Source organism: Bos grunniens, chromosome 7, assembly GCF_055505025.1.
Source record: "Bos grunniens cultivar Pamir isolate PY7600 chromosome 7, Bosgru_T2T1.0, whole genome shotgun sequence".
Taxonomy (NCBI): domain Eukaryota; kingdom Metazoa; phylum Chordata; class Mammalia; order Artiodactyla; family Bovidae; genus Bos; species Bos grunniens.
Genome location: NC_141171.1, coordinates 8,432,440 through 8,446,096, shown reverse-complemented (window position 1 = coordinate 8,446,096; position 13,657 = coordinate 8,432,440). Strand labels below are relative to the sequence as shown.

The window sequence follows — 13,657 nt, the reverse complement described above, 5'->3', positions numbered from 1 at the left end:
TTGTACCTAATGAGCAGACATGCTGCTGCTGCTGCTGTTGCTAAGTCGCTTCAGTCGTGTCTGACTCTGTGCGACCCCATAGACAGCAGCCCACCAGGCTCCCCCGTCCCTGGGATTCTCCAGGCAAGAACACTGGAGTGGGTTGCCATTTCCTTCTCCAATGCATGAAAGTGAAAAGTGAAAGTGAAGTCGCTCAGTCGTGTCCGACTCTTAGGGACCCCATGGACTTCAGCCTACCAGGCTCCTCCGTCCATGGGATTTTCCAGGCAAGAGTACTGGAGTGGGGTGCCATTGCCTTCTCCGATGAGCAGACATGGGGAGCTGTAAATATCTCCTCTGCTGCATCCCTCAGCCTGGGCAACCTTGGGATGGACAGGGCACAGCTGTTGCTTGCAGACTCATAATTCTGACTAGAAGACCAATGCTTGAATTCATCCCATTGTCTTGTCTGGAAACAGAGCCTCTGTCTCCATTATCAGTCATCCAAGAGCACCTGGGACATCTATGTTGCAAACTTCCCCTCAGAGACTCCACCCAGGTGAGTCCAAGAGTCCAGGAAATACTGCAGGAGAAGGTCAAATGGAATGGAGGCAAGAACATTTACCTGAGTTCACCTGAGCCAGTCTGAACTAACTCATAACCAAGATCACTGGGGTTGTTTGTTTACTTGGTTAATTAATGTTTTAACTTATAATGCAAAAAGAAATGTAAATATTGAATTACTGGTGGCACAGTGGTAGAGAACCCACCTTCAGTGCAGGAGATGCAGGTTGGATCCCTGAGTCAGGAGGATTCCCTGGAGAAGGAAATGGCAACCCACTCTAGTATTCTTGCCTGGAGAATCCCATAGACAGAGGAGACTGGCAGGCTACAGCCCATGGGGTTGGAAAGAGTCAGACATGAATGAGCGACTGAGAAGTGCAAGGGTCAGTGTTGGCCATTAAATGATGGACATAAAGGCTCCATTAAGAGAGTGAGTTGGAGGTGTAAAGCTTCCAGTAAAAGTAGAAACAAAGTCCAAGGATTTTTGCTATTAACTGAAGTAAAGATACTGAATATTAGCTGTGGAGGGTTGTACAGACATGTAAGGACTTTTATTTTTTAAGATGGAGCCAAGTGACTACAATGAGAGGGATCCAGACAAAGGAATACTGGCAAACATTTCCCTACAAAAGTAGTTCATGGGACATACCTTTCACAGTATCTTCTCCCTCCTAATATTCAAATTAAAGAGTATTTATTATGTAAAAATGGACATGCTAATGAGCTTACTTTGCAATTATTTCATTACCAGTGAGGCTGAATATATTTATATATTAATAAGAAAGTTAGTTGAAAACTGTCTGTTCAATTCCTTTGCTTTTGCATCATGAATTTGGCAGGATTCTTGCTTTTGATTGTATTCTTTCAAAGACAAATTTTTTTCATCATTTTTGCTCTTTGCCACTTAGTTGTTTTATGTATGTATACAAGTTTTGAGCAGAATGTCTGAGAGTTTATAATTTTTGTGTGGTAAAAATCAACAAGTCAGTTATATTCTGTTCTTTTCATTGCTTTTTAATTTTTTTAACTGAAAGAATAGAGCAGTCACTGACACATTCTTCACTGCTTTCACCAAAAATGAAAATGAGTGTTCTTCTGCATTGTGTTGTTGTGGTTGCATTAGTTGCTCAGTTGTGTCCAACGTTTTGCAATCCCATGGACTGTAGCCTGTCAGGTTGTTTTGTCCATGGGATTCTCCAGGCAAGAATACTGGAGTGGGTTGCCATTCCCTTCTCCAGAGGATCTTCCCAGCCAGAGATTGAATCCAGGTCACCTGTAATGCAGACAGATTCTTCACCATCTGAGTCACGAGGGAGGGCTTGATGCTAATAAATCATACTTTATACATATTTGCAACTACTTTTCACATCCCTTATTACTTGCTTTTGTTCTTTGTGATTAGACATTGCATTTTTATTTCTTAAAGTTGTACCATATTTCTAAAACTTACATTATATTCAGCCACCATTTGGAAGGCATTTCTCTTTACACTTGACTAAAGTTCACCTCTATCTTCCATATGCATATTTGAATCTGTATGTTTCTGTAAATTGTAATTTAGATACTGCTTCCTCCCCATATTTTAAAACACCTTCTGTTGTATTTTTTTATTTCCAAGTTTTTGGTAATCTAAAATTGAGCCAGTGACCCAAGCTTATATAATTAAAACATGTTGCTGTTCAGTGGCTAAGTCATGTCTGACTCTTTGTGACCCCATGGACTGCAGAATGCCAGGCTTCACTATCAGTGTCTCCCAGAATTTGCTCAAACTCAGGTCTATTGAGTTGGTGATGCTATCTAACTATCTCATCCTCTGCCATCCCCTTCTCCTTTTGGCTTCAGTGCTTCCCAGTTTCAGAGTCTTTTCCAGTGATCACCTCTTTGCATCAGGTGGCCTAAGTATTAGAGCTTCAGCTTCAGCATCAGTCCTTCCAATGAATATTCATGGTTGATTTCCCTATGGATTGGTGATTTGATCTCCTTGCATTCCAAGGGACTCTCAAGAGTCTTCTCTAGCACCATAATTTGAAAGCATCAATTTTCCAGCACTCAACCTTCTTTATGGACTAACTCTCATATTCGTACATGACTACTGGAAAAAACCATAGCTTTGACTGGACAGACCTTTGTCACAAAATGATGTCTCTGCTTTTTAATATGCTGCCTAGGTTTGCATAGCTTTCCTTCCAAGGAGAAAAGTGTTTTTTCATAAATTTAATTAACTAATTAATTTTAATTAAAGTATAACTATTGTATATTTTTGATGAAAATATAATGTCTATAGTTTTTCTTCTAGAAGTTGGCTTTGGATTTTCCTTAAATTTTGTTTCATATGGCTATGGGGTTTTTTATATTGAATTTCATTTTGCTGGAGATGTGGACAAGTAGAGATGTGGACGAGGGACTCCTTGTCACTTGAGGTTTCACCAGCTTCAGGGAAGCTTCCTTGTTCCTCAGCATCCTCTGACATCATCTCTCCTCCTTCTCCATCCTGCTGATTTCCCTCACCAGACTGGTTTCCTTTTTTTGAACTTGAACATCTTAAACCAACACCTTTGTGCTGTGCAGACCTGTGAACTGTCTGTACCCTTGTCAGGCACACACTTCCCCACAAATGTTCAACTACTGGCTCTCTATTCAAGAATCACCTTTTTGGCAGGTCTGGCCTGAACATGCATAAAAATTAGCACTCACACACCTCCTTCTCTCTTTTCCTTCCACCTACTTCCTTTTTCTTTATAATACCTGTAATCATCTAGCAAGCTTGTTATAATACCTGTAATCATCTAACACGTGTGTGTGTGTGTGTGCGTGCGCATGCTTAGTTGCTCAGTTGTGTCTGACTCTTTGTGACCCCATGGACTGTAGCCCACCAGGCTCCTCTGTCCAGGGGATTTCCCAGGCAAGAATAATGGAGAGGGTTGCCATTCCCTTCTCCAGGATATCTTCCCAACCCAGGGAGTGAACATGGTTCTCCTGCACTGCTGGCAGATTCTTTACCATCTGAGCCACCAGGGAAGACCCCTAAATGTGATATACAAGTTTTTAACTTGTTTATATTCTTTCTCAAATCTGGATTTTAGGAGCTTTTGTTTTTCAGCATGTCACAATCCCTGCGTAGACTATATGGGGAACATTGTTGCAATTCAATTTTCAAGTGCAGGAATTTCTCATTAAAACTGTGAATACATGACATCATGGGGGAAAAGTTAAAAATGGGACAAGTTTGCTTATTAGAGAAGGCATGGGGAATTCTCTGAAGGGGATAAGAACCATACATAAAATATTGATTTCTTGATGAAAAAATATGAATTGTATTATTTCAATGATGTGAGTAATGCCTATCTGTGTGAAAATTAGTCATGTTATTTTCCCCTTCCTTACAGTCACCTCTACCACATGAACCCACAGAATGATACAGAAATTTAAGAATTTCCTCTTCTGGGATTTTCAGAGGAATGAACACTGCAGCCCCCCATATTTGGGCTTTTCCTCTCCATGTACCTGATCACTGCGTTTGGAAACCTGCTCATCATCCTGGCCATGTGCTCAGACTCCCACCTCCACACCCCCATGTACTTCTTCCTCTCCAGCCTGTCCTTTGTAGACATCTGCTTCACCTCCACCACCATCCCAAAGATGCTACAGAACATAAGGCCAGAGAGCAAAGTCATAACCTATGAAGGATGCATCATTCAGATGTATTTTTTGTAATCTTTGCAGGATTGGACATCTTGCTCTTGACTGTGATGGCCTATGACTGGTACATGGCCATCTGTCATCCTCAGCACTACACAGTCATCATGAACCCCCAGCTCTGTGGACTGCTAGTGCTGGTGTCCTGGATTATAAGTCTTCTGCATTTCTTGTTAGAAAGCTTAATGGTGTTGCAACTATCTTTCTGTACAGACTTGCATATCCCTCACTTTTTCTGTGAACTCAATCAAATGGTACAACTTGCTTGTTCTGACACCTTTCCCAATAACATGGTGATGTGTTTTGCAGCTGTCCTGCTGGGTGTTGGTTCTCTTACTAGTATCCTTTACTCACATTCTCAGATAGTGTCCTCCATATATGGAATCTTATCAGCTCAGGGAAGGTATAAGGCCCTTTCCACCTGTGCACCTCACCTCTCAGTAGTCTCCTTATTTTATTGTATGAGCTTAGGAGTGTATATGACTCTGCTGCTACACACAGTTCCCATTCAAATGCAAAAGCCTCAGTGATGTACACTGTGGTCACACCCATGCTGAACCCTTTCATCTACAGTCTGAGGAACAAAGACATAAAGAGGGCTCTGACAATGTTCTTGGGGAGGGCAACTCTAAAAGGATATGTGGGTCCTAAGGCTTAAGAAGTGCACATGATGAAAGCCTCAGAGCCAGAAATTACAGTTTATATCAGATATGGAAGTAAGTAAAACATGCCTCGTCAGTTCCTTATTGGAATTTCCATTTCTTTTATCTCAGCTTCTCTATACAATTTATGCAACTCATTTTATGAAACTTTGTGATCTCTCTTATATTCAAGAATTCTCTTGGAAGATTGGGACTGACATTATACACTGTTGATACTATGTTTAAAATAGATAACTAATGAGAACTACTGTGTAACACAGGGAATTCTACTCAGGGCTCTGTGGTGACCTAATAGGAAGGAAATCCAAAAAAGAGGGGATATGTGTATACATACAGCTGATTCACTTTACAGTATAGCATAAATTAACATCATAAAGCAACTATATTCTAATAAAGTTTCTTTTTTATTTTTTCCTTTGTCATTATCCTATTATCCCAAAGTTATCTTCAACCATGGATCTAAGATATTTGGATTTTCCCATTATCTCAAGGTGCTATGCGTGCATGCTAAGTTGCTTCAGTCATGCACAACTCTGTGGGACCCTGTGGACTGTAGCCCACCAGGTTCCCCTGTCCATTGGATTCTCCAAGCAAGAATACTGGGGTGGGTTGCCATGACCACCTCCAGGGGATCTTCTCAACCCAGGGCTTGAATCCATGTCTCCTGCATCACAGGTGGATTCTTTTACTGTTGAGTCATGGCGGAAGGCCCTTATGGGAAAAAAAAAAAAGAAATACTCTTGGCAATCACAGCTACTTACATAAGCTTATAACAGAAAAAAAAAAAATCTGAGACCACTGTTTTCCTTTTGTGAATGTCATTCCTTTATATATCACTTCCTTAACTGCTCTTCCTAATACTCCAGACCTTAGCATACTCCTTGTTATAGTTGTTCATGGGTAATTTTCTACTCTTTTGATTTCTGTTGTTATTCAGATTGATGTCCTCCCTGTTTACAACTGACACTGGCAAGAACTGATAATAAAATAGATGTCTCCAAGTGGAAGCTACACAGAAAGACAAAAATGAATAAACAGATTTACATAATATGGCCTTAGAGTTACACTTGACTTTAAATATGATGAGGAAAATATTAATAAAACATTTATTATTACACAAAAGATAGTTGTGTATATGTGTAAGTGTTTGTCGCTCATTGGTATCCAATTATTTGCCACCTCATGGACTGTAGCCACCAGGCTCCTCTGTCCGTGGGATTCTCCAGGCAAGAATACTGGAGTGGGTTGCATGCTCTCCTCCAGGGGATCTTCCCAACTCACGATAGAACCCAAGTCTCCTGCATTGGCAGGCAGAATCTTTATTGCTGGTGCCACCGGAGAAACCCAATACATATGTGTCTCTATTTGTATACATTTCTCTTTCAAATAACCATGCTCACACACACATATGTACGTGCACACAGAATCATTTATAATCCAATTTATTCTATTAAAAGAAACCTTACAAGACTGTTGGAAGGTAAAGAAATTTTTAAAATGAACATTGCATAGTTAACATGAAGTCCAAGGAAAGTAGAAATTTAAACACAAAGATTTAAGGTAGAATGGGTGATCTAATTTAATAATTTTAATTACTTTTTCTATCTTAACACCTCAAAGTTCTCAAAATCAAAACCATATTTACACTCATGCAGTGTGGGATTCCCTGTATCAGTTAACAGAAGCAACTATCTCCAAATTGACTCTAATTTTCTTCATTTAAGGTGAGATTTCAATGGAAAATACTACCTGGAGGAACCTAAGTGAATAAATTGAGAGGCTTAAACTCAGTTTTTTGAACAAAATCTTATTGGATAAAAATATATGATTTATTTTTTACTGGGGTGTCCCAGGTGTCAGAGTGGTAAAGAATCCATCTGACAGTGCAAGAAATGCAAGAGAATCAAGTTCAATCGCTGGGTCGGGAAGATCCCCTGGAGTAGGAAATGGCAACGCACTCCAGTATTCTTGCCTGGAAAATCCCATGTACGCTGAAGCCTGGCAGGCTACAGTCCAAGAGGTCCCAAAGAATGGGACACAACTGAACAACTAAGCATGCACGCATGCTGCTGTAACAAATTATACCATTATAACTATGTATATATGTTATATATGGCTGTGTATATGCAAAGATAGATAAATAGACAGGTAGATAGATAGATGGATAGATCAGTTCAGTTCAGTTGCTCAGTCATGTCTGAGTGTAATCAATGAAGCAGAAGTGGATGTTTTTCTGGAACTTTCTTGCTTTTTTGATGATCCAACAGATGTTGGCAATTTGATCTCTGGTTCTTCCTCTGTCTTTTCTAAATTCAACTTGAACATCTGGAAGTTCTCAGTTCACATACGGTTGAAGCATAGCTTAGAGAACTTTGAGCATTACTTTACTAGCATGTGAGATGAGTGCAATTGTGCTGTAGTTTGAACATTCTTTGGGATTGGAATGAAAACTGACTTTTTCCAGTCCTGTGGCTACTGCTGAGTTTTCCAAATTTGCTGGCTTACTGAGTGCAGCACTTTCACAGCATCATCTTCCAGGATTTGAAATAGCTCAGCTGGAATTCCATCACCTCCACTAGCTTTGTTCATGGTGATGCTTCCTAAGGCCCACTTGACTTCACACTCAAGGATGTCTGGCTCTAGGTGAGTGATCACACCAACATGGTTATCTGGGTCATTAAGATCTTTTTGTATAGTTCTACTGTGTATTCTTGCCACCTCTTCTTAATATCTTCTGCTTCTGTTAGGTCAATACCATTTCTTTTATTGTGCCCATTTTTGCATGAAATGTTCCCTTGGTATCTCTAATTTTCTTGAAGAGATCCCTAGTCTTTCCCATTCTGTTGTTTTCCTCTATTTCCTTTCATTGATCACTTAGGAAGGTTTTCTTATCTCTCCTTGCTATTCTTTGGAACTCTGCATTCAGATGGATATATCTGTCCTTTCCTCCTTTGCTTTAACTTCTATTCTCAGCTATTTGTAAGGCCTCCTCAGACATCCATTTTGCCTTTTTACATTTCTTTTTCTTGGAGATGGTTTTGATCACCACCTCCTATACAATGTTATTAACCTCTGTCCATAGATAGATATAAATAGATAAATAGATAATGACTTGAAGTTCTATGGACCCAAAGCTCAAACCAGAATGGGTCTCAGGGGGCTAAAGTCCACATGCTTGCAGTGCTGGGATCCATCTCGATGCTCCAGAAGAGAATGCATTTCCCTCCTAAATGACTTTCTGGTAGCCACCTACATTCCTTGGTTCATGGTCCTTTCTCAGTCTTCAAAACCAGCAGCATAGCATATTAAATGTTCTTTGACCTCAATTTTCTTATTCTCACTCAGTATTTAGAGGACCTTGTTATTACCTTTCACTAACTTGGATAACCTGGGCTAATCTTTTTATCTTACTATGAAACAAAGTCTTTTTCAGGTGTATGTTATTTGATGACACTGAAGAAACTTCAGGTTAAAGGATCAACTACTGAATGTATCACCGCCTTCATAATAAGTGAAGTGCTTTTCTTTCAAAATTACATACAAATAGCAGAAGAAGGGATAAATAAATGTGGTGTATATACACACACACATAGTGGAATACTACTCAGCCATAAAAAGGAATGAAATGGTGCCATTTGCAAAGGCATGGATGGACCTAGAGACTGTCATATAGAGATAAGTCAGAAAGAGAAAAACAAATATCATATAATATTGCTGTTATGTGGAATCTAGAAAAATGATGTAGATGAATTTATTTGCAAAGTAGAAATAGACACACAGACATAGAGAACCGACATATAGGGATACTGGGGAGAGAGCAGGGAGGAAGGAGGATAAATTGGGAGATTGAGACAGATATATATGCACTACTATGTATAAAATAGATAACAAATGAGAACCTACTGTATACCACAGGGAACTCTACTCGATGCTTTGTGAGACCTAAATGAGACAGAAATCTAAAAAATAGGGGATATATGTATACACATAGCTGATTCATTTTGTTGTACAGCAGTACTTAACACCACATTGTAAAGTGACTCCAATAAAAATTACTTTTAAAAAAGAATAATAATCAAAATATTTACATATACATCTTATGATCTGGGATCAATTTTTTCTTGCTGTTCATAATTTAAGAACTAACTAGATTTCAATAGTGATGGGGCTATCTGGTTTTTTAATTATCTTTTTCTTTTAGAGACACATGCTAAAGTTGCTTAAATATTAATAGGTAAATGATACTATATGTGGGAATTGCTTAAAAATAATCATCTCGTGTGAACAGGAGTAGTGTGGCCAGGTTACAGGTCAGTAACTTGTGAAACCCATTGATGAATTGATGAGTGTTCATTATACTCTTCACTACTCTTCACTTCTGTATATGTGTGAATTTTCCATAATAAAAAAGGTTTTAATGGTCCCAGTGGGAGAAGACACATTCTTCCAATATCTACCCCTGAGGACATAACCATAATTTTTTCCATTTTGATTATGGTCCCCATATTCCTGCAGTTATATTTCCCCAAGCTTACAAAAATAAAAAATTTTAATGAGAAGCTTTGAGAATTCAGCTTCTGGAGCTCAATTAACTTTGCCCCTCACCTTCAGTTCACAAATATGAGGGGAAAAAGACATTCTCTCATGCTTCCTAGAAACATCACCATGGTTCAGAGATCCACATGCTGTTAGTTGTTCAGTCGCATTCGACTCTTTGTGACCCCATGGACTGTAGCCCATCAGGCTCCTCTGTCCATGGGACTCTCCAGGCAAGAATACTGGAAGGGGTTGCCATTCCCTTCTCCAAGTGCCTGGCACCATCTCCCTCATGTTAGAGACACGACTACTGGCTACAAGATTCACTTTCCTGGGATGAGTCCATCAGACTGGAAATAACAACACAGAGCACCCTCGGGAAATAGAAGAGAGGAATTTCCCCAGGAGCACTGTCAAGAGTAAGAAAATTGAACAAATCTATAGATTAAAAATGATTCAAAAATGTTCAAGTGTTAACCAAGAAGGAATCCTCAAGTTTAATTACAGCCTCTTCTCTCTCCTCATCTCCCTTGCCTTCTGCTCATTCCCACATTATTTCTACAACGCTCTCCTAACTCATCAGGAACCATCTCTCTCCTAGTTTTCTCTTGGGCTACACTGGTCTCCCCCTAACATTTTACCCAGTACCCAGTCTCCTCCTGCTCACCTTACTGTAACTCGCACATCAGAGGGGCCACACTCTTCATTAACTTGTGCATTTCAGCGAGCACACACAGCCACGTTCAGTTGTCTCTGATGGACATGAGTGACAGCACTCTCATCCCATTTGTTTCCAGGGAGATGAAATGAGACCATTCGGGAGAAGAGATTAGCATGATTCCTGTACCTGGTAAATTTCATAAATATTAACTGCTATTTATATCATTTCTTGAGTGCCTTCAATGAGCCAGACTGTTAGTCTGTGTATGTCATATGTGTTAGTCACTCAGTCGTGTCTGACTCTTTGCAACCCCATGGACTGTAGCCCACCCCTTTCCTCTGTCTATGGAATTCTCCAGGCAAAAATACTAGAGTGAGTAGCCATTCCCTTTTCCAGGGGATCTTCCCAACCCAGGGGTCAGATCTGGGTCTCCCATGTTGCAGGCAGATTCTTTACCGCCTGAGCCACCAGGGAAGTCCTATTTTTGTACAATTTCAAATAGGATTTTTTTTTCTATTATGCATCTGTTTATTGCTGGAAATGGGAAAGAAAATGATACATGTTTATATTTCGATCTAGTTTCACCAGAAGGACTTCTTAGTTGTAATAGCTTTGCAATTGATTCTAGGTAGCCAGGTTTTCATCTGAAAATGTGATCAATTTACTTTTACCCAAGATGTGACCCTATGATTGTTTTTTATTCTTTGGTCATATTGGTTTGAAATTTCAGAACAGAATTGGGTAGTGGCAGTGACACGCATACTTGTCTTCTGTATGATCTTCATGTAGATTTCTCAAATATTTTCATGTGAGGATTGACATAAGCTGATGACCAAGGAAATTATTTTCATAGTAATGAAACCCATTTAGTTTACTCAGAACTCCTTTCAAGCAATATCTTTAGCATTCAATTAGACTATCCAATTTTTTGGATGATTTTTTTTTCTACTTATTTGCTCTACTGTAATAAATACATTACCAATATGAAATGCTGGTTGCTTTCTAGGGTTAAATGTTACCCAGGCATAGTATTTGGTTTGCATGATAAACTTCTAAATATTTTTATATTTTATTGCTATTTTCTTTTGTTTTTTTTAATAATATGCTAATTAGAGATAAGTCTCTGATTTTTCTTATACAGCTGCTATTGTAGAAGGCATGTTGTATCATGATTAAAATAGCTCTAGAAAATTAACTGGAACACTTATTTTCATGTGCCTCCAGATAATTTTTATGTATTTCAAACAGGTTTTGTGAGATTTCAAAATTAGCAATTTTTTCCTGGGAAAAATTGATAACTCCATACCTTATTTCATGATTGTCCATTATACATGTTAATCAAGTGAGTAGAAAATACCATGTCATTATTATAGCTTATGGAAATTATACACAGACTCATGCTTTTTAAATTAGCATTTAAAGTAATAATTTAAATAAAATTAATAATAATTAATGGTGTTTATTGATTAATTATAAATTAATGAAAATTAAATAAAATGAATATTAATTTAAATAAATAATTATTTTATTATAAAGGCATTTAGTAATAAAGTACAAATTAGTTCAAAGGCATCTGAGAAGCCTGGGTGACCAAGGGTCAAGGTAGTCAAACAAATGAGATCTTCTTTGGGTGCAAAATTAGTTTTCATGTGAAACCTTTCTAGCTACTGGTGGCAACACAGGAGAAGATGATGGCATTAAGAGACCTCAAACTGACAGACAAGAGAGAAGAGGCCATTAAGCAAAAGCATTGTCTCATCAATATATTGAGTTCGAGCTAAAGTGAAGTGAAAGTGAAGTTGCTCAGTTGTGTCCGACTCTTTGCGACCCCCTGGGCAGTAGCCTGCACCAGGCTCCTCCTTCCGTGGGATTTTCTAGGCAAGAGTTTTGGAGTGGGTTGCCATTTCCTTCTCCAGGGAATCTTCCCAACCCAGGGATCGAACCCAGATTTCCCACATTGTAGACAGACGCTTTACCATCTGAGCCACCAGGGAAGTCAAGCTAAAAGTGACCACATTTCTAAGATGCCTGTTGATCACCAATTAAATCTTGCTTCTGCTTCTCTCTTGGCAGACAATCCTTCACATGCAACCAGGAAACCACTCACAGCTTCCAATATTTCTCCCCCTGGGACTTTCTGAGAAGCCAGAGATTCAGTCTGTTCTCTTTGGGCTCTTCCTCTCTTTGTACCTGGTCACCGTCTTTGGGAACCTGCTCATCATCCTGGCCATCATCACAGACTCCCACCTCCACACCCCCATGTACCTCTTTCTCTCCAACCTGTCATTGTCTGACATCTGTTTCACCTCCACCACCATCCCAAAGATGCTCCTGAACATCCAAACCCAGAGCAAAGCCATTACCTACACAGGCTGCATCACCCAGATGTATTTTTTCACAGTTTTTGGACTTTTGGACAACTTACTCCTGACAGTGATGGCCTATGACCGCTTCATGGCCATCTGCCACCCCCTGCACTACACGGTCATCATGAACCTGCGGCTCTGTGCACAGTTGCTCCTCCTGACCTGGCTCATCAGTGTTCTGGGGGCCCTTCCTGAGAGTTTAACCATGTCCTGGCTCTCTTTCTGCACCATCGTTGAAATCCAGCACTACTTCTGTGAACTCCCTGAGGTCCTCAAGTTTGCCTGCTCTGACACCTTCATCAATAATGTCGTATTGTATCTTGTGACAGGCCTTATGGGCTTTTTTCCTCTCACTGGCATCCTTCTCTCTTATTCTCGAATTGTTTGTTCTGTACTGAGGATCTCAACGACAGGAGGGAAGTATAAAGCATTTTCCACTTGTGGGTCTCACCTCTCTATGGTCTCCTTGTTCTACGGAACCTGCCTTGGGGTCTACCTCAGCTCCACATGGACACATGACTCTCAAACAGGGGCGTTTGCCTCTGTCCTGTACACCATGGTCACCCCCATGCTCAATCCTTTCATCTACAGCCTGAGGAACAGAGACATGAAAAGAGCTCTGAGAAAGCTTCTCTGCAACACATTGTCTCCCCAATGACAACATTGTCCTGGAGCCTGGACACGTGTGATCAAGAGCAATGGAACAGAACACTTAAGAGTGTGGACTCTTAATTTTTCAGTGCACTTAGTTCTGAAGTTGGAATGAATCTGTTGAGAGAGGCAAGGGTGGGGAAGCAAGCTAACTATCCATCCTCAGGACACTGGGAACAGGTGTAGACTAGAGATGGAGAGGTGTGTGTTTTCGGGTGGACAGTGTGGGTGTGTTCGATCATGTCCGACTCTTTTAGTGACCCCGTGGAGTGTAGCCTCTCAAGCTCTTCTGTCAATGGGATTCTCCAGGCAAGAATACTAGAGTGGGTTGCCATTTCTTCCCCCAGGGGATCTTCCCAACCCAGAGACTGAACTCAAGTCTCTTGAGTATTCTACACTGGAAGGTGGATTCTTTACCACTGCACCATCAGGAAGAGCCCCAAAATTTTCCTAAATTCAAACGGTGATACCATCTTAGTATATGGTGATTTTTCAGTGATAAGATAAATATACTTTATTGTATTTTTTTTATCTTTAGTAGA

General features: G+C 39.9%; 1 protein-coding gene and 1 pseudogene across 1 annotated transcript; both read left to right on the top strand.

Annotated features, from left to right (window-relative positions):
* The first annotated feature begins 504 nt into the window (after nt 1-504).
* Nucleotides 505-4,897, top strand: LOC147368250 (olfactory receptor-like protein OLF4; annotated as a pseudogene).
* A 7,286-nt stretch (nt 4,898-12,183) lies between these two features.
* On the top strand, nt 12,184-13,122 carry LOC147368249 (olfactory receptor 7C1-like). The gene has a single exon (XM_086413435.1). The coding sequence runs from the start codon at nt 12,184-12,186 to the stop codon at nt 13,120-13,122; it is 939 nt and encodes a 312-aa protein (XP_086269561.1).
* The last annotated feature ends 535 nt before the right edge of the window (nt 13,123-13,657 follow it).